We start from the raw sequence: 18,453 nt of genomic DNA on the forward strand, positions 1-18,453 counted from the left end.
ATGGCCTCTTGACAGAAAAGTTGAGAATAATCTTGGAAGTTTTGACTATGAATGTAATCTCTATTTACCAGCAATCTCTTCTTTTACAAAGGGTATAATTCAAGACATGAAAGTAATCTTCATGCCCAATGGATATATTACTCAGTGCCCTAATCTGAATCGCAGTAAGTAGCAGTTTATTTACTTTGTCAGTTGTAGATCTTGATATTATTTCAATATGTTAAAGTTGTAAATGAAGAGCTTTTTCTTGTATCATCTTTGTACACTTTCAATAGGGTCAATCCAGGGCAACAAAAACTCTATTTAAGAAATTGCTTTTATATTAAGAGAAGGAACATCATGATAAGAACATAAGAATGGCCATACTGGGTCAGATCTATGGTTTATCTAGCCCAGAATCCTCTCTTCCAAGAGTGATCAATGCCAGGTGTCCCAGAGGGAATGACCAGAACAGGATACCATCAAGTGATTCCCTCCCCCGTTGCCCATTCCCAGCTTCTGACAAATAGAGGCTAGTGACACGATTCCTGATCATCCTGGCTTAATAGCTTTGATGGAGCTATCCTCCATGAATTCATCCAGTGCTTTTTTTGAGTCCTCCAGCAAGGAGTTCCACAGGTTGACTGTGCATTGTGTGAAGGAAAACTTCCTTTACATTGTTTTAAACTTGCTACCTATTAATTTCATATGTGCTCCTTAGTTCTTGTGTTATGGGAGGGAGTAAATAACTCTTTTTTTATTTGCTTTTTCTAGGCCACCTATTATTTTATAGACCTCTATCATATCCCCCAGTATTCATCTTTTTTCCAAGCTGAAATGTTCCAGTTTTATTAATCTCTCCTTATATGGCATCTGTTACAAACCCCTAATCATTTTTGTTGCCCTATTCTGAAATTTTTCCAATGCCAAGGTATCTTTTTGAGATGAGGTGACCACATCTGCATTCAGTATTCAAAATGTTGGCATACCGTGGATTTATAAAAAGGCAATACAATATTATGTATTTTAGTCTTGGTCCCTTTTTAAATTATTTCTAACAGTGTCTGATTTTTTTAACTGCTGCTGCACACTGAGTGGATGTTTTCAGAGAACTATCCACAATAACTCCAAGATCTCTCTCGAGTGGGAATAGCTAATTTAGATATTATACATATAGTTTGGATTCTTTCCCAACATACATTATTTTGCATTTATCAATATTAAACTTCATCTGCCATTTTGTTGCCCAGTCACCTAGTTTTTTAAGATCCTTTTGAAGTTCTTCACAGTCTGCTTTGGACTTAACGATCTTGAGCAGTTCAGTATCATCTGCAAATTTTGCCACCTCACTGTTCCCCCTTTCTCCAGATCATTCACGAATATGTTGAATAGGATTGGACCTCTGGGGGATACCATAGTCACCTCTCTCTATTCTGAAAACTGATCATTTATTCCTATCCTTTTTTTCCTATCTTTTAACCTATTATTGATCCATGAGGCCCCTCTTATCCTATGACAACTAAATTTACTTAAGAGCCTTTGGTGAGGGACCTTGTCAAAGGCTTTCTGGAAATCTAAGTACACTGTAAGACAGTGGTCCCCAACATGGTGCCCGCGGGCGCCATGGCACCTGTGGTGGCATTCGGGTGTGCCCGCTAAGTACTCAGGGCTGGCCTGGCCCTGGGCACGTGCCGCATGCATGGTGCCAGAGCCGGCCCCGGGCGCATGGCGCACGGTGAGCGCCGGCCCTGGGAGCGCCGCGAATTGGCTGCCCGCACTCTGGGCACGCGGCGCTTGGAGGAGGCGCCGGCCCCGGGCGCGCGGCACTGGGGGGGGAGGGGCCGGCCCCGGGCGCATGACGCTTGGAGGTGGCCCCACCCCCGGGCGCGCTGATATGGGGGGCCCCGCCCCCGGGTGCCTGGCGGGCGAACCGCCACGCCCCCTGGCGCCCGGCAACCTCCAAAGGTTGGGGACCACTGCTATAAGATGATGACTTAAGGTGATAGGTAACAACCACCATGGATTTGTAAAGAACAGATCATGTCAAACCAATCTGAAAGTTTTCTTTGATAGGATAATGAACCTTCTGAATAAGGGAGAAGTGGTGGATGTGGTATACCTAGACTTTAATAAGGCATTTGACACTGTCTCACATGACCTTCTTATCAATAAACTAGGGAAATACAACTTAGATGGGACTACTATAAGGTGGGTGCATAACTGTCTGGAGAATCATTCTCATAGAGTAGTTATTAACAGTTCACAATCATTCTGTAAGGGCATAACAAATGTGGTTCCACAGGGATCTGTTTTGGGACCAGTTCTGTTCAGTATCTTCATCAATGATTTAGATATTGGCATAGAGAGTATGCTTATTAAGTTTGCAGATGTACCAAGCTGGGAGGGTTTGCAACTACTTTGGAGGATAGGGTCATAATTCAAAATAATCTGGACAAACTGGAGAAATGCTCTGTGATAAATAGAATAAAGTTTAATATGGACAAATGCAAAGTGCTCCACTTAGATTAGTACAACCAGTTTCACATATACAGAATGGGAAGCGACTGTTTAGGAAGGAGTACTGCAGAAAGGGATCTAGGGATTATAGTGGACCACAAGCTAAATATGAGCCAATAGTGTGATGCTGCTGCAAAAAAAGCAAATGTGATCCTGGGATGCATTAACAGGACTGTTATGAGCAAGACAGAAGAAGTCATTCTTCCACTCTATTCTGCGCTGATTAGGCCTCAGTTGGAGTATTGTGTCCAGTTCTGAGCACCACATTTCAAGAAAGATGTGGAGAAATTGGAGAAGGTCCAGAGAAGAGCAACAAGAATGATTAAAGGTCTAGAGAATATGACCTATTAAAGAAGACTGAAAGAATTGGGCTTGTTTAGTTTGGAAAGGAGAAGACTGAGAGGGGACATGATAGCAGTCTTCAGGTATCTAAAAGGGTATCACAAGGAGGAGGGAGAAAAATTGTTCTCCTTGGCCTCTGAGGATAGGACAAGAAGCAATCGGTTTAAACTGCAGCAAGGGATGTTTAGGTTGGACATTAGGAAAAACTTCCAACTGTCAGGGTGGTTAAACACTGGAATAAATTGCCTGGGGAGGTTGTGAAATCTCCATCTCTGGAGATATTTAAGAGTAGGTTAGATAAATGTATATCAGAAATGGTCTAGACAGTATTAAGTCCTTCCATGAGGGCAGGAGACTGGATTGGATGACCTTTCGAGGTCCCTTCCAGTTCTAGTGTGTTATGATTCTATGATTTAACAATATATCAGTCTTCATTGATTTATGGGTTTTTTTCTACTTCCTTTATTGAGCATGCCCAACCTGCAGTGACTTCTTAAGTCTGGTGCAAGGAATCATGGACTTACAAGAGCTATTGGCAAAAATGACTGCAAAAGTAAGTACCTGAACTCCATTAGCAGCTTCTTGCCCCATTCTCCCATTTCCTTTGTGTTGAGAGTGCTAGACAGACCTTTACACCTTTGTAACTGGTTTATGCTATCTTAGTAGAGCTTCTCCCAAGAGAGTTATCTGGACTGGATTTACAAGATAGCTTCCATAGTGCTACTAAATTCTCATCCAACTTCTATAACATTGTTGAGGACACTTAAAAATACCTAGTAATGTTATTCTGCACTCCTTTATTTAACATTACTGTCATTTATTTGAAAATCAGACCTTTTAGTAGTAACCATAACATGTGTCCCTTTATGTGCCAGCAGATAAGTCAGGTATAAAAAAAGGGTAGAGTCCCCAATGATCTTAGCCAAAATCAAATACTTGTGATTAATGTAAGCTACATCGACTTAAGTGATAATGTAGACAAGTGCAGTGAGTTAAACAGAGTGGCAATCCTAATTCGCATCTAGTAAATTGATGTATACTGCTGCTTTGGGAATATTCTGTGTGGTTAATATTGGCAAAACCATCTGGCCCGTGATTAATTCAGTCATCTAAACAGGAATTCGTTATCTTACCTGGTGTGATGCTTATATGCTAATTACTTTTTGATCAATGTGTGACTACAGAATCATCTGATGGTGCATTTAATTACAGCATAGTTACTAAACATGATTTTCCCAAAGTAGACTATACATAGTAAACCTGTGTATATAAAGATGGTAAACTTTTATATTTTTTCCTAGTGAATCATTCCTCCTCAGTTGCCTTTAGGGCTTCTTTCTTCATAAAAGGAAAGCTTTTAATTTTAAGCATGTCTGCATTATACTGACACTCTGTTCACCCAACTGTCGTATTTTGGACAGGCTCACTCAAAGAATAAGCAATATTAAGCTTTTAGTTCACTTTACTGCTGGAAATGTGAAAGAGAGGTAACTATTTTAAACCCTGCTGGTGGCATGAGCAGGTCCCAATTATGTACTGGATTGAGTGACTTGCTCTCTCTGCTGTTAATTATATTTTTACTTGCTAATACATTTTTGGAACCAAATAAAATGCTATTGATACTCTGAAGATTACATGTTCTCATACAGCAGTGCTGGAATGACTTTTTTAGCTTATTTCTTTCACTCTGGTCAAATTGTTTTGCTCTCCTTACTAATGTATTAACTAAGGGCTAGTCTACACTGGGAGTTTAGGTCAAACTTAGCTGCATTAGGCCAAATTTCTAAGCAGTGAGTCCACACCACCAAGACCACACCCATCAACTTTAAGGGCTGTTAATATAAATTTCTATACTCCTGCTTTCATGAGGAGTAACCACTAAATTCAACCTTGAATGGTCTATTTTTGTGCTAATGTGGACAGTCACAGTCAAGCACTGATCTTGGGGGAGGTTACTTCTGGTAAGTTTGTCTTGCTAAAAGTGAGTTAAGGCAATTGGTGTGATCTGTGATGGCCACTCTGCCTACACAGCAAGGGAGTAGGGTCCCTGGAAAAGCTTGTCTGGAGATGGAGCAGGAATCCTCCCTACACATAATGCTTTCATATAGGAACTCTTCCATCCTTCCACAAGGTTTCCGGGGAGGCCTGCCTTATTCCGTCCTCCACGGTAGGATCCCTTTTCATACCAAGCCAGCAGTACGTGGTCTGGTGTCATTGCAGAACAAGTCCCAGGTGTGTAACCGCATTGTCAGCATGTGCTCCCTGTCACTTTGTGTGATTTAAAGAAGACAAATATTTCTCATAGTAACCTGGATGAAGCAGGGGAAGCTATTAGCTGATGGCTCTGCAGTAAACCTCAGTTTGCTCATCCCCAACGAATCATGGCTGCCCCTGCCCTGATGGAATGCCTTGACCACCTCCCCCTGGCTTGCCCATTTCTGAGGGAAGGGAAAGTAGCACTCTCTGGGCAAATGGGAGTGCTGACCACACAGATACTGAGAGAGCCACTGCTCTGTAGCCACACCCAGACCCCTTCCTCCTGCAGGCTCATGCTCTACTTGTTCCTTACCAAGCCTTCCACCAAACCAGGTCCAGTTGCTTCCCTAAGAACTCTGAGGTTACTTCTGGTGAGTTTATCTTGCTAAAAGAGGGTACCTGCTGCATAGTGGCTGCTTAAAAGCATAACTGTGGCCTTATACGTAACACATCCCTCTTGTCTTTAGACAGGCCTTCCTTTTATTCTAACAGATTAGGTATTATGCTCTGCAATGTATCTCCTGTGAAGTCTGCCCTTCACTTTTTGTTACAGCAGGAACATCAGTGAGCCTGCTGCACGCTCCCCTGGCACTGCCAGGTGTCCAGTTGGACTAGGGATGATGTGTTCAAGGAGCAAGTGCAGTCCACTCTCTTGGATAGGTAGCACTTCAGCAAGTCTAGGAATACTCTGTTGGAGGAGATGTGAGCAGAGCATGAGGACAGGAGAGAGGGCAGGGAACTGAAAGTGAAGCACCCGGAAGAGAGACTTGGCAGATGAGATGGAGAGCATGGTGGCTTTCCATGATGCCTACATGCACAGGCTCCATCTCCAGCCATTGTGGACCAATGTTACTTCCTCACCGAGTTCCATAGTCTCCTCTCTGAGGCCCTTGGACACGGGAAGTCAAGAGCAGTCATGCTCTGAACCCCCCGGGACACATCACAAAGCAACAAAAGGCTGCCTTTCTCGCAATTGTGATCACCCTCATAGAAGCTCCTATCTTGAAAGACAACCATTTGGGGTTGCTTTCTGTCCCTGCCGTGTTCCCTAAATTAAAACACATTTTCTAAACAACAGTCTCTTTATAGGTGGGGATTTGCAGGGAAGCACATGGAATGCTGGGGCACCTCGATGGAGCAACATGAATGGCTCTCAAAACTGGCTATTTGTAAAACTGTCTTTTAAAGCCACCCTGATTTGCGATGCTCTGTATTGTGCTCTCCTTATCACTCTGCTGATGTGGCTGCTCAAAATCCCTAGTTAGGTGCTGTGCCTCGGCCCACCACCTTGACAGATATATTTCCCCCTTACTCCCACAAATATTATGGAGCACACTGCAGTCTGCAACCAGAATGAGAATGTTGCATTCACTGAGGTCCGTAGACTGCGGAACTTTCCTTTAAACACCCCAAAACACATTCTACCACCATTCTGCACTTGCTGAGCCTGTAGTTAAACTGCTCCTTACTGGGTTCAGGCTACCCATGTGTAATTTCATGAGCCATGGGAGCAAGGCGTAGGCTGGGTCTCCAAGGACCACAGTGGAATTTCAATGTCTCTGATGGTAATTTCCAGTCTGGGAAAAAAGTTCCAGCTTGCCAAAGAGGCCAGAGTTCCTAAAGATGCGTGCATCATGCACCTTTTCTGAGGTTTGTGAAATGGCCCTTGTGATCCACCAGCCTCTGCAGCATCATCCAGAAGTATCCCTTGTGATTTATGTACTCCTTGGCAAGCAGGTTGGGTGTTAAGATGGGGATGTGCATTCCATCTATTGCCACAACCAGAGTTAGGGAACCCCAATTTGGCAAAGCCATCTACTATGGTATCCACATTTCCCAGTCACTGCCCTCCAAAAAAAGAAAAAGAAAGGGTCACAACTTGAATCACAGCAGCTCATTCTGAATTGATACCCAACTGACCAGGAGCTGTCTGGCATTTCAAGCTTCCACAGGTCAATTGCCAGGTGCTTCTCCACTGTAAGAGTGGGTCTAATTGCACTTCAGAATGGGGGAAAGCAATTTGCAAACTCCCATGGTCTTATGCATTGAGATGTTTTGAAACCACTGCTAATCGTCCCATGCCCACATCACAATTCAATCCCAGAAGTCTGTGCTTGTTCAAGGGCACTAGAACCAGCATTCCACTGAGTCAAGAGAATCAAATGCTGGTGTCGTTTGCCAGGTGCATAACTCAAGTGCTTTGCAGAAGAGGTTGTTAATTGCCTCCTGAGATTTGTCCTCATTCTTGTGGACCTTGGATATGCTCTGGATATGTTCCAGCATTAGATCCACCACCACCACCACCATCGTCATCATCATCATGCTTTGATGCTCAGTGGGATCCACAATGGGTTCTGTGCTTTTTCCTGCTATGGTGCCTGCGCAGATAACCATGGGAACAAAGGGTATGAAAAGACTGTTTGCCATTGCACTCAGGCAGGAGGGAAAGGGTGAAAAGGAATGCATTATGGGACACTGACGACAAGTATCCAGAAGCACCTGCTGCACAGGTATGTTCCCAGCATGCACTGGGTGCTTAATCCAGAAAGCAAAGCAGTGCAGTCACTGTCGGATAGGTACCCAGGGTATGTCTATACTGCATTCCTCTTTTGAGAGAGGAATGCAAATGCAGCCGAGCGAAATTGCAAATGAAGCACGGATTTGAATTTCCCTTGCTTCATTTATATAATCACATCTGGCCGCTTTTTCAAAATACCCTATTTCGAAAAAAGAAATGCTGTCTAGATGTGGTTATTTTGAAAGAAAACCCTTATTTCGAAATTACCCTTAAACCTCATTTTATAAGGAGTAAGGGTAATTTTGAAAGAAGGGTTTTTTTAAAAAATAACCGCGTTTAGACTGTGTTTCTTTTTTCAAAATAGGGTATTTTGAAAAAGCAGCAGGATGCGATTATGCAAATGAAGCGTGGGAAATTCAAATCCGTGCTTCATTTGCAATTTTGCTCAGCTGCATTTGCATTCCTCTTTTGAAAGAGGAATGCAGTGTAGACATACCCTCACAGTGCATTGCTCTTTCGATGGTAGTAACCCTACTGAGAATGAGCTACTTTGAACAATATTAAATTCTTGCATGGTATGGTCATTCACCTTCAATTTTACAAAATCGCATGCTGAATAAATTCAGCCATATCTCATAATGTAGTCATGGCCTAAACGTGGTGTTGCATTAATCTTATAGCAATACTGTTGTCAAGAAAAAAAACACCCATAGCAGTTCCAGAAGTTTTGAGACAAATACAAATTAAAGAGGTCAGAATTTAAAACCAAACTTTTTTTTTTCACATCGAAGTTCTAAGGAGCAAATTCAGGCCATGAGTGATATTTGTGCAGTTTTAGGTATATACTAATATGGCATTAATATATGTCTGGGCTAGGAGTGGGCCAATGCACAGTTGCCCAGGAAGATTCCTTTGCCAGAGCAAGGAGTATGTACTGTATTATGAAATTCAGAACAATCACCCCTAATTCCCTTCCCCATTCAGGGAATTGCAGAGTCTAAACTTGGAATCATGCAAAAATTGTCCCCCCGTGTTTCTACATCCAGCTGTTCTTTTAGGCTGTGAAATACCAGAGGCTTGAATTTGTCTGTAGATTTGCATTTGGTAACAATTTAATTACAGACTCCAAAAGACCAATGAATGGTGCTTGCAGTGTAAGTATGTACCCTAGAGAATTACAAATGATGGCAAGTAAGCGAAGTATCATTACACTCTGTTTCCCATGCACTCTTCAAAGATTTACAGCCAATTTGAGCTAGTCAATGGGTTGCTTTTAAAGATGCCTAAAGTGTAGATTTTCTGTGTCAGAGATATATCTTTTTGTGGTAAGGAAAGAGTTTGAACTTTTTATATTACCACCGACGTTGTGGTGTTTCCTCTCTTTAGTCTTGCACCTTAAATAGAAAAAGGTAATGGAGTAGATTTAAAAAAAAATTTAAAATATACATTTCCTTGGAACAAGAAGGACAGGTTAATTTTCACCCTGCCCAATTATGATGCTGGATATGAAATGTTAGGTGGTATTAACAAATATAAAGGGTCAGATCATCAGATAGTGTAAATCGGTATTATTCCACCGACTTTGAAAATGGAATGCAGTTTCTTTTTTAATAAACTGTAGGGCATCACTCTAGGAAAAGTCTTTTTTTCAATTGCAATGAGGTGTATTCCTTTGAGTGGCTGGAAATAAATCCTGAGATTTCCAGCCCAAAATTTCTAATGAACTTTATTGCTGCTAAATCTTAATTGGATAACAGTGGAAAGGTTCAGTGCTTGGTTTGGTCAGCATAGTACCCAAATTTAAGGGCAGAATTTACTGTTGACAAAACCCAGTTGGCTTCTTTACACCATACATTTAGTTGGTCTCAAATATTTATTTGAAATGCATCAACTTTTTGGCTCAAAGTTCTCTGGGGCTGTCATGAGAACAGAGCTTTCTTTGTAAGATTTCTGGTACTTCTGGATCTGGATAGCCCAGCACTAATATCATAAAGTCTTTTTCTTCATCTTCTGGTTTGAAAACATTATTGGAGAACTAGTTAACTGAATATTTCTGTATCTACAAATAACTTTGAAATTGGATGCATATTAAAAATGGATGGCTTAGTAGTGGAGAGGAGTTCCATACTCCAGTTGATTAATTTCTAACCCATAGGCTGTCAAAAGTTTCCAATCTTTGACAAATCTATTTATGCAAATTTGGCAGCATTTAGAATGGCATTTCAGTTTGTAGTACACGAAATGTGGCGGGTATCATTGTTTTGTTGAGATTAATGGTGATTTTTCAATTATGTTGGGAAGTTTAAATACCAATAGAACATTTCTATTTGATTCCATATAGCAAATGCCAACTAAATAGTATTTAAAAAAAGATAAACTTGTGTGTCTGACATCCATTGACCTACTGCTATCAGAAAGTTCGTTGTTGTATGTCTTCATCTCTTTAAACATAACACTGACATTTTCTGTAAAGTTGCACAGATAAATGCATGCCAGAGGTAGTACTAATCATTCATATCTCTGATTACTAATAGATTAATTTTACATCCAGAATCATTCTTCCGAATAAGAGGTGTAGATGGTGTGTTTTTATCAATTAATTTATATATACTGGGTGCGTCTAGACTGACAAGATTTTGCGCAAAAGTGGTTGCTTTTGTGCAAAAACGTGCTAGCTGTCTACACTGGCCGCTTGAATTTGCACAAGAGCACTGATGTTCCAATGTAAGAATTCAGTGCTTCTTGCGCAAATACTTTGATGCTCCCGCTCAGGGATAAGCCCTCTTGTGCAAGAATACTTGCACAAGAGGGCTAGTGTAGACTGGCACCATAATTTTTTGCGCAAGAAAGCCCGATGGCTAAACTGGCCATCGGAGCTTTCTTGCGCAAAAACACGTCTATACTGGGCACGGATGCTTTTGCGCAAAAGCACTTTTTGCGCCAAAGCATCCGTGCCAATTTAGACGCTCTTTTGCGGAAATGCTTTTAATGGAAAAGTTTTTTCCGTTAAAAGTATTTCCGCAAAATCATGCCAGTCTAGACACAGCCACTTAGTGAAAGTCACAGAATATGAAGTTTTTAATTGGCTAGTGTTTCATTTGCTTCTTTTTCTTTATTGCGGTTACAGGAATTAACACACACACACACACACACACACACACACACACACACAAAGTATTAATTGCAGACCTACCTTTTGTATAGTATTCTTTTTGTGTGCAGTTCATAAAGAATCATAAGAAATAAAAATGATACATTTTACTTATTTGTGTTAAAAACATTAAAGATACAGATATATAAATGGCAACAAAACCTATAGATTAAACACCATTTTAATTGAACAAAATGTATTCTATTTTATGCGGTACAAATATAGAAACCCTTTTCGGGTCACTGCTCAAAATGGGCAAGATTAGCAGTTGGGTAAGAGAGGATGATTTTTGCCTTTTAAAGTGTGAAAAAGATTTTTTAAATCACAAGATCATTCTGGCTTTGTGAAAGCTGAGTGTCAACTCCAGTGATATCCAAAAAGCATGACTTAATGAAGTCTAAAGCTTTTACTCAAGGCTTAAAAATTAAAAATAAGGACGTTTCCGTAGTATTTTCTGCCCATCTTTGTTTCTGAATCTGCTGGTGTTGGAGATTTACCTGTCAGGAAGTATAATGAGGATTGATGGGCAAGGTGGAATATTCCCATTAAAATGGATAATGTTGGAAGTCTTGAGCCTTTTTGGAAATATACATAATGCAGGTAGATGTCAATATAAAAGAATGGCAGTATTGTAAAGTGATCTTTCTAAACAGTGTAAAAATGCTCTTGTAAGCTGTAGTATTTTGGATCATTCTGTAAAATACTGTAGTATTCCATTTATAAGGGTAATCAGGGCTAGCATTCATCTAACTCTGGGGGCAGATTCTGGTACCTCGCAATTGAATTACACCCAGCTGAATAGTGGGAATACTCATGCATTAATGTGTCATTTAACGTGAGTAAAAGCATCAGAATTTAGCCCTTTGAAGTTCCCACCTGATCTGGGACATGTGGTTTTCTGGGCAAGGTGGGTGTTTTGGGGGTTGAAGGATATGCAAGTTGAGTCCTGCCAGGAAGTTTGAAGAATTAGTCAATAGGACTGAGTAATTTGGTTCTTATTGGACATGACAGAGGATCTTGCTTGTGGCAGATCTATATTGGGGGATATTTTGCTCCATGTTGGACACAATCACAGGGTAGCTGCCGGCCTATCTGAGGCAGTTAAAATCAGGGCTACTTGTGGAAGTACGAGGGCTTATCAGAGTGCAAGAAGAGGAGGAACTGACTCTGCCTGGGGGAGGAACCACAGAAGAGTGCAGCCAATCCCTGTGGTCGGTCTCTGGAGCGATGGACCAGTTGGTACTGATGCTGGTATTTCAGAAGAGGAACAGAATTGACTGAAATGGGAACTGACTGTAAGAAGGGATCTGTCCTGCACTGGGATGCTCAAGATACCCATAGGAAGGGAATGTGAAGCGCTATGACAAAGAGTGAGCGGAGGAACTGGTTTTTTTGGGATTATTTTTTAAAAAAAACAAAACAATCGATATGTGCTTACATTAGGACAAGTTCCCCTACTTAAAGGAGTCTGGGCATGGCAGCAAGTGTTTTAAGATGCGACAAAGCCCTGTTGTGTCTCATACAGTAGAGAATGTGGGCACTTGTACAAAGGAAGATTAAGGAAGATCCGTAGTACACAGTGGAGAAAGGGAAAAGTGAGAGAAAGGGTACTTATCCACCGTATTACATGTCGCTTGGGATTCTTCATTTGCATGGAATATTCCTTGTTTGGCATGAAATACGTGGCCCTGGTGGGTGTAATCTGCCTGGGTGTGTTGGGGAGGATGGAAAGGAGCATGTGAGCAGAAAAGTATAAATTACTCTTAATATGGACAACAATTTGGAGAGAGCAGCTTTCTTCATCTTTGCATTGTATAGACTACCACCTTTCTCTTTGCTGTTATATGGACAGTCTCCCCCTCCCATTCACTATTACATATGGCCATTGCTTGCCTGGAAAAGTACTACTAGGAAAGGATTATTTTTAACATCTGTTAATTCATTTTAGCAGCTGGCAATGAGGACATGCTGATGGTATCATGACCGCCCACTGCCTGCTGTCTACCAGCAAGTGCTTTGTGGGCCACCAGTGGCCATAAACCATAGCTTGGGAACATCTGTTATACAACATTTAAATGTCATCTTTTCCCTGTGAATCATATTTGCTTAACATATTATTAAGGTCTTTCTGCAACCTGTTAGGTTGAACAGAAGGAATCAGAGCCTGCCAGCCATCATGCTCTTAAATTACATGTATGCCGGTAAATGAATTCAGAATATTAGAGATTTCAGTTTTTGAACTGCAAACTGAAAGTACCCAATCTGCTAAGGATCTGAGGTCCCAAGGAGGTACACTTATAATATCTTGCTGAGGTTCATTAGATTAGGAGAGGCAATCATACAGATTATGAACCGGCAGACTTTAGCTAATTTCAATTGCAGTAAGTGCACATTTACACCAGTTCAGATTCTGGCTCATTGTGTCTTCTATTTAGTTTGTTTTTCAACTGGTGTAATAAAATTTGATTCAGTTAAGTCAGTAAGCTGTTTCTTTTCATCTTGGCTTTGGTAAAATCATGTGTATGAATTACCGAAATTACATCAAGTAACTTTCACTTATAGCTAAATTATGCAGAAACCAGGCTTAGTCAATTGGAAAACTGTCATTGTGAGAAGACTTGTCAAGTAAATGGAGTGATCTATCGAGACAAAGACTCTTGGGTAGAAGATGATCACTGCAGGAATTGCACGTGCAAAGTAAGAACCTTCTAATGGGTAAGATGCCTAATTACAGTGTGAATAGTCCTTGAATACAGAATGCCAACTCTGAGACGTATTACCATTTTTAGGTTAGTAATAGAAATGTAGCCGTGTTAGTCTGGTCTAGCTGAAACAAAAAACAGGACTATGTAGCACTTTAAAGACTATAACAAGATGGTTTATTAGGTGATGAGCTTTTGTGGGTCTGGCCCACGAAAGCTCATCACCTAATAAACCATCTTGTTAGTCTTTAAAGTGCTACATAGTCCTGTTTTTTGTTTAATTTTTAGGTTGTAACCAGTGGCAGTGTGAACAATTGAAAGGAAGTGACAAAGAAATACTATTGCTTATATGAATATTTAGGGTATGTCTACACTGCATTCCTCTTTCGAGAGAGGAATGCAAATACAGCTGAGCAAAATTACAAATGAAGCACGGATTTGAATTTCCCGTCCTTCACTTGAGTCCTGGTGCTATTTTGAAATACCCCGGTTCGAAAAAAGAAATGCTGTCTAGACACGGTTATTTCGAAAGAAAACCCTTCTTTCGAAATTACTCTTACTCCTTATAAAATGAGGTTTAAGCGTAATTTAAGGGTAATCGAAAGATGGGTTTTCTTTCAAAATAACCGTGTCTAGACAGCATTTCTTTTTCTGAAATAGGGTATTTCGAAATAGCAGCCAGATGCAATTATGCAAATAAAGCATGGGAAATTCAAATCCGCGCTTCATTTGCAATTTCGCTCTGCTGCATTTGCATTCCTCTCTCGAAAGGGGAACGCAGTGTAGACATACCCTTAGTAAATAAAATCCTGCTTCCCTTGACAACTCCCTCATTTGTTCTAATTTGATCTGTAAAATGCTCAGCGCTTTTCAGGGCACAGTGGGGGAAATGATGGTGTTATCTGTGGGTTTTTTTTGTTCAGAATAGTTTCTCTCTCTCCAGTGAAAGAGTGTGTGTGTGTGTGTGTGTGTGTGTGTGTGTGTGTGTGTGTGTGTGTGTGTGTGTGTGTGTGTGAGAGAGAGAGAAGTATTATCTTAATTTTATTCCTGGGCGCTCAATTGCACCCTGCATGGTAACAACATGCAATTTCTGTTTACGGTGTTTATCATTTTGAAAACCAGTGGAACAGAAGAGAATTAGTATGTAAATCTTGTCAGGTTGAAATTATGTGATAGATATCTGAAGAGAGCTTTTGTTTACTCAAGAAAAATAGAAAACTGATTGTTAAAATTTTGAGGATGATTGACAGAGCCTGTGAAAGGTGGTATTTATGTTCTTGGAAAGATGGTCTTATTTTTTGTCTAATCCACATACAGAGCATGGACAAGTGGGATAAGACAAAATTTATATAAAAAAGGTAATGCGGCTGGCTTAGTTCAGATGGGTAGCAATCAGATAAGACTTGTTGCTGGAGGAAAGATCAGAAATCCTTAATGCTATTTTCATTTTTTGTATAGTATTTCAGCTTTATGTAAATTATTACATCCCTCTGAACTTCATCTTTCTAATCTTTGCTCAGAGTGGAGTAGTGGAGTGCCGAAGGATGTCCTGTCCCCCTCTGAACTGTTCTCCTGACACCCTCCCAGTACATATTGGAGGCCAGTGCTGCAAAATATGCAGGTGTAAGTACATTACATTTGATATTTTCTTCCACTTTCTTTTTAACTGGAATGACACTTTTGTTGAAACTAAGAGCAGTTGATTATTTTTCCCTTCAATTTTCACAGGTCTTGATAAATTAATGCAGGGAACATGAGTCATAGTGGCAGGTTTTGGTTAAAAAAATGAATGAGTAACTATTGCCTGAGAAATAAAAAAAAATCCTTTAGGAGTGAAGATTCAGTACAGCATGTGTCTAAGACTATATCTATCACTGCATTATGTTGGCATATTTTTCTACCGCTCCAAAGAAGAAATGTCTGGCTTCTTATAGTAGCTGTTAAATGCAATTGATATTAATTAGCGTGAAGCAGTTGTTCTATATTTATAAAGAGGGGTAATCACTTAAAGTTTGGTGATTTATCACCCTGTTCAGAACTGAAGGTGGTTGTTTGGATATTTTGGGTTGTTCAAACTAAAATGATATAATTAGCCACATAAGGAAAACTTGTGGTCTTATCTAGCCTGTAATTATGTATATTTTGTGCAGTAGACATTTAAGTGACATATTTCACACCAAATGACTATGAAAACAAAGATGTCCAGGTAATTCTGTAGTTGGTACAATTGATGAAATTGTCTTATCTTCAAATGGAAGCCATATGTGAAATGAAGTGTTTAATATTCCAAACTTAGATGGAGCTGAGGGGGCAAAGTCAGTTGAACATATGTGTGCTCATGTACATAGGAATACATTTCTTATGTATGAAGAAATGAGACCTTTTTTCCCTTATCACACCAACCACACATTCTAGGCATAGCCCTTCTCCATTCAGACTGGTCAGCAGTGTTTCTGTTGGCTCATTTAGGATTAATTAGAAACCAAAAATAACATTTTAACATTCTAGAAAAGAATCAGGTTGTCATTCTTTGATTTCCCTCCTTCAATTCCAAATAGACAATCATGAATCTTGTCCAAAAAAGTGAGAATTTAGTCTACCTATTCATGAAGTTGGCACAGCTTCCACCATTTCCACCATTATGTACGGGCCTTGAGCAATCTGTGCACAAAAGGACAAATAACATATGTTGTAAAGCCTGTGGATCAGTCCCCAATTCCTAACTTGCACATCCTTCCCCTGCACCTCTTTCCCCCCGAACACAAGTATTTGTGATTAGCCTGCTGAGTGTTTGTGGAGGATTCTTTTAATGTCTCTGAGAACTTGAGCATCTCTTAGCCTGTATTGTTTCTCACGTGCACTTAGCAACAAATCCCAGCCAGAATTGGACTTAGAGGAATTCTGAAGGACTAAACTGTAGATTGAATGCAAGTCCCAAAGTATAGACTGTGTTTTTGATTCTGTAATGGAAAGATGAACAAACTCACTCTTAGTCAGTGATTGGCACCAAACTCAGCTCGTTATTCTGACAAGGACTCAGCATGTCAGTCAATGGAAAAAGATGTATGAAAGTTGATTGAAATTGATTGTAAATGCCAGCTCCTTGACAGAATGATATGCTAGGGCCACAGTTAGTCATTTTTGGGTGTATAGTGGCAGCCACTGAGGTATCCACATTATTACACTGCGGGTGTTTATTTCTCTGTAGTTTCCCCATTTAGCCCTGAATAGAATCATCAATTGTAATTTTCTGTCTCTAGGAGTTATTGAACAGCTTGATGGTTCTCTTTTGTAACAAAGTACCAAGCAGTTCTCACACAAATTGTTTAGGAATTTTAAAATGTGTGTTTCTTCTTTCTTCTCGGCCATCTTGTATAAATCCTTCCAAACCAGCATTTAGCAAAAAGATCAAAACTATATTTAAAGCCCTTTATCTAGTTAAAAAAAATCTAGATACATTAATGGAAGATAGATCCATCAATGGCTATTAGTCACCTAGCCTTTGTTTTCCAGAAGCTAGGAATAAGCAACAGAGAATGGAACACTTGATTGCCTGTTATGTTAATTCACTCTGGGGCAAATGGGATTGGTCTCTATTGAAAGACAGCATACAGAGCTAGATGGATCTTGGTTTGACTTAGGATGGCTGTTCCTATATTCTGTGTCCCTTCCCGATTATAAAATTCTTTACTTTTGCTTCTGTCCAGTGTAAGTCCAGCCCTGAGCTTACAGGCACTCAGGTGATACAATAGAGAGAGTAAAAGTACATCAATCTAGTTCACCTTTCCCAAAGCAGTCATCCTGATGCAATGTAGACACACTGTCTGTTTTGCTCAAGTGAGATCCCGGTTGAGCTCATATTGAGCAATAGAAAGCTAGGGCCAAATTTTCAAAAGAATTCTGGGTTCTCTTTTGGATGCCAACAAGGTGGATTTTTTTAAAAAAAGAAGTTCTCAGTATCCAGCTTCTCACAGTGAGTTATTTAGATTCTTCCATTTCCAGCATTATGAACAGAGAGATTTCTGGGAGGCAAGATAGTGTCTGAGAGACTTTATGGATTCCAGCATTCAGAAATACTTGGATGAAAAGTGCTACAAAAAAATCAACAGCAATGTATTATGTAATCGGTCTTTGGCACCAGAAGCATTTCTCACCACAGAATGGAAGAAGGCAGGTGAGGTAGGACCATTACTGGATATGCTGTGAACAGCTTAATTGAGAAGCAACACTTTGCGGTGTCTCAGTTCTACTGTCAAATGTCAAGTCTCATTGACTTATGGCATAGGACTCAGAATGTAAAATCATCTCCAATTTGGTGACCATCTTCTCAGAATGCTTACTGTTTGGACATGTAGGGTGTGTCTAGACTACCTAGTTTTGTCGACAAAAGTGGACTTTTGTCGACAAAACAATACCAGCGTCTACACTACCGCGGAGTTCTGTCAACATAACGTCGACAGAACTCCGCGGTTTTGTCGACGCTGGTATACCTCATTTTACGAGGCAAAACACCTTCTGTCGACAGAAGGTGTTATTGCCTGTAACGTTGCGTCCAGACTACGGAGTTCTGTCGACAAAGCGGCTTGCTTTGTCGACAGAACTCCATGTGTCTGGACGCAAATTGTCGACGGAAGTTTTGTCGACAGTATCTGTCGACAAAACTTCCGTCGACAAAACGTGGTAGTCTAGACGTACCGGTAGACACTTGCATGGATGGCAGCCTGACAGATAGGGCATATATCTGTGGATCAGGTTTTCCGTAAATGATTAGATTTCAGAAGAAACTGAGCATGTCTCCTGCAACAGGATGGCCCCAGTTGTGTACTTAAAGAATAAGGCTGGCAGAGAGAACAAGAGCATGATGAAAGAAATGTGTCTTTTCACAGCAGTGGAGAAGCATCTGGCATAGACCGAGGCATCTCTGGCAGTTTACAGAGGTACACTTAGCAGTTGGTTGCATAAGCAGGCCAGCTGTCTTGGTATCAGTA

General features: G+C 40.5%; 1 protein-coding gene across 4 annotated transcripts in view; it reads left to right on the top strand.

The window, feature by feature from the left end:
* The window catches only part of NELL1 (neural EGFL like 1), a 464,201-nt gene that overhangs the window by 92,831 nt on the left and 352,917 nt on the right, over positions 1-18,453 (top strand). For all 4 annotated transcript variants that reach the window (XM_075927741.2, XM_075927743.2, XM_075927742.2 and 1 more), the window contains exons 6-9: positions 92-164; positions 3,309-3,391; positions 13,326-13,460; positions 14,986-15,088. In XM_075927741.2, coding sequence (XP_075783856.1) covers positions 92-164; positions 3,309-3,391; positions 13,326-13,460; positions 14,986-15,088 — 394 coding nt within the window. The remainder of the gene's footprint in view (positions 1-91; positions 165-3,308; positions 3,392-13,325; positions 13,461-14,985; positions 15,089-18,453) is intronic.

Source organism: Pelodiscus sinensis, chromosome 5 (assembly GCF_052426305.1).
Source record: "Pelodiscus sinensis isolate ZL-2025 chromosome 5, ASM5242630v1, whole genome shotgun sequence".
Classification (NCBI taxonomy): domain Eukaryota; kingdom Metazoa; phylum Chordata; order Testudines; family Trionychidae; genus Pelodiscus; species Pelodiscus sinensis.